The sequence below is a fragment of the Acanthisitta chloris genome, unplaced genomic scaffold, assembly GCF_000695815.1.
Source record: "Acanthisitta chloris isolate BGI_N310 unplaced genomic scaffold, ASM69581v1 scaffold2698, whole genome shotgun sequence".
Taxonomy (NCBI): Eukaryota; Metazoa; Chordata; class Aves; order Passeriformes; family Acanthisittidae; genus Acanthisitta; species Acanthisitta chloris.
This window is the reverse complement of record NW_008686260.1, coordinates 1-2,573: the sequence shown is the minus strand read 5'-3', so window position 1 is coordinate 2,573 and position 2,573 is coordinate 1. Positions and strand designations below refer to the sequence as shown.

Here is a 2,573-nt window from a genome sequence, read left to right as displayed (position 1 = left end):
TACGACAGGCTAATCAATGAGCCCAGTAATGACTGGGACATCTACTACTGGGCCACTGGTATGTGTGTGGACACTGGGACAAGGGGACACTGTGGCAGCTGGTGTTCCAGGCTAGGATGGAGCTGATTTTTCCCTGTTTTCCCCCAGATGCAAAGCCTCCTCCAGCAGAATTCGACACGGATGTGATGGCCATGCTGAGGGAGTTTGCCAAGAACAGGAACAGGGAGCAGAGGCTGAGGCAGCCAGACCTAGAATACCTCTTTGAGACACCCAGTGACAGGGGGACACCTTAGTGTCCCCATTCCCAGGGGAGCAGAGGGACATGTTGCACTGTGGGATTATTGCTGCTGTTTTCCCTGTGGATCCTCCTCCATCAGCCTTTGAGACTTATGGCATGTAAAATAAAGCTGTAGCTGCTAGTCCTGCCTGGCTCCTAGATCCAAACTCCTCATGGCACTGTGACCTCCTAGCTTTGCTCCTCATGTCCCAGGTGACAATCTCAGCTTGCTCCAGCTCACCACTTGTCCCCAACTCCCACCTGTCCCTTCTCCAGGGGACTCCCAGGATGTGGCCCCACGCCTGGGGTGCTGTAGCCCCTCCCTCAGCGCTTGGAGTGGGACATTCCCGGTGTTCTCCACCCCGGCAGTGACACTGACAAGCGTCCATTGTCCCCGCAGTTGCCAGGAGACAGAGCCGCAGTCCACAGGCACGTTCCACAGCCTCCTGGTGGCCCGGGAAGGCAGGGAGCTGCTCTCCAGGACTTCCAGATCGCCCGGGCCATGATGTAGGGGCTGTCCCCTTGTCAGGATGCCATCCCAGCCGCAGGACTCACCCCCCGCGGGGTTGGGGACGGCACTGCCCCCGGTGAAGCCACATTCCAGGGACATCTCCGACCTCCTGGGCTTCTATGTCACCACCTACCAGTTTTCCTACGGGAGGAGGTCCCAAAGGTCACCCCAGAGGAATGTGAAGCCACATCCCAGGGACATCTCCGACCTCCTGAGCTTCTATGTCACCACCTACCAGATGTCCTACGGGAGGAGGTCCCAAAGGTCACCCCAGAGGAGTGTCCCCCCCAGCCTGCAGTGCTTGCATCCCCTCCTGGGCCTCCACACTGGCTCTGGCTATGTCACCAACAACTACTCAGCCCTCTCCTCCCAGATCACCCCGCGGGAGGGCACAGAGGGGTAAGTACCCCTGTTGGGGGGCACAGGGGACAGGTTTGGGGGTCACCTCCTCACAGCCACCCTGATCTCCTGCCACAGCCAGGACACTGCTGTATCCACCACTGCTGAGGACTTCAGAGTCTTTGGGTTCTCTGATGTCTGGAGACTCCTGCCCCAGAGTGTCCAGCAGCCGGGAATTGGCTGTTCCCAGGAATTCGCCGTCTCCCGTCTCCAGACTGCAGCAGAGAATGTCCCAAAGGTTTCCAGAGAACATGGCACCGAGATCTCTACTGGTGCTGCGCAGACAGGTATGGGATTGGAGGGGTCCAGGGCCGGCTCCATCCCCAGGAGGATTTGGGGGTCCCAGGAAAAGCTCCATCCCCTGGAGGGTTTGGGGATCCCAGGGAAAGCTCCATTCCCAGGAGGGTTTAGGGTGTTTGTGGTCCTGGGGCCATCTCCAACTCGAGGGGTTTTTGGGGTGTCAGTGGTCCTGGAAGACTCCAGGAGGTTTTGGGGGTACTGGAGACCCCCTGCCCTGTGTCACCCATCTCCAAATGCAGGGGGACAGATGTATCCAGGACCCTGACACCAGGTAACACCATGGTGTTGAGGGTACCATGAGCTGGGGACAGTGGGGACATTCCTGCCCCTTGTGCTCCCACAGATGTCCCACAGAAGACAACTGCCATCCCCAAGGAGCCACTGAGCTTCCCCAGGGCCACCTCAAGGAGTTCCCTGAGCCTGCCAGAGCTGCCAGAGCACCACGTGAGCCCCCACCCCACAGTGTCCCCTGTCCCCTGCCAGCCTCCCCTGCACCCCAGGGGACTCTGTTTCTCCCCCACAGCTTGGTGTCATCTCCCAGGGATCCCAAGGGGATCAGCAGGGTGCTGGCAGGAAGGTGGGTGCGCCTTCCCCATTCCACTCCCTTTCCCATGGGACCACACATGCAACCCCTTCCATCCTGCAGGAGCTGTCGGGATCCACCACTAACCACAGCCAGTGCATGACTGCCCTGCCACTGTCCCCTGTGAGACCAAGTGAGTTTGGGGTGATCCTAGGAGGGAATCACAGCCCCCCGGGTTGTGGGGGTGGCCTCACCAACTCTTCCCTCATGGGTTTTCCAGTGTGGCGGACACAGGATCTAACCTGGATGCAGAGACCCGTGGAAGGCATCCAGCCTCCACGTCCCAGCGGCTACAGCACCAACAACCGCCCCCCCGGCCTGTGGCAACGACCCCCCGATGTGACCCTCCCGCACCCCGGGGAGCTCAGTCTCGGCTTTTCTGGGGACCCTCTGAAGTCCCTGGGAGAGAAATAAAGCCCCTGTGCACGATGCCGTTGTCATTCCTGTCTCCCCGCGGCAGCCTCCGGCCCTCATTTTGGGGTTTTCCTGCCCCCCGGAGGCTG

At 60.2% G+C, this 2,573-nt stretch overlaps 1 protein-coding gene across 1 annotated transcript in view; it reads left to right on the top strand.

Annotated features, from left to right (window-relative positions):
- The window catches only part of SDHAF2 (succinate dehydrogenase complex assembly factor 2), a gene marked incomplete at its 5' end in the record, with an annotated part of 1,272 nt that extends 979 nt beyond the window's left edge, over nucleotides 1-293 (top strand). The window contains 2 exon segments of the mRNA XM_009080041.1: nucleotides 1-58; nucleotides 148-293. The exon segment at nucleotides 1-58 is cut by the window's left edge and continues 25 nt beyond it. Coding sequence (XP_009078289.1) covers nucleotides 1-58; nucleotides 148-293 — 204 coding nt within the window.
- Between the last annotated feature and the right edge of the window lie 2,280 nt (nucleotides 294-2,573).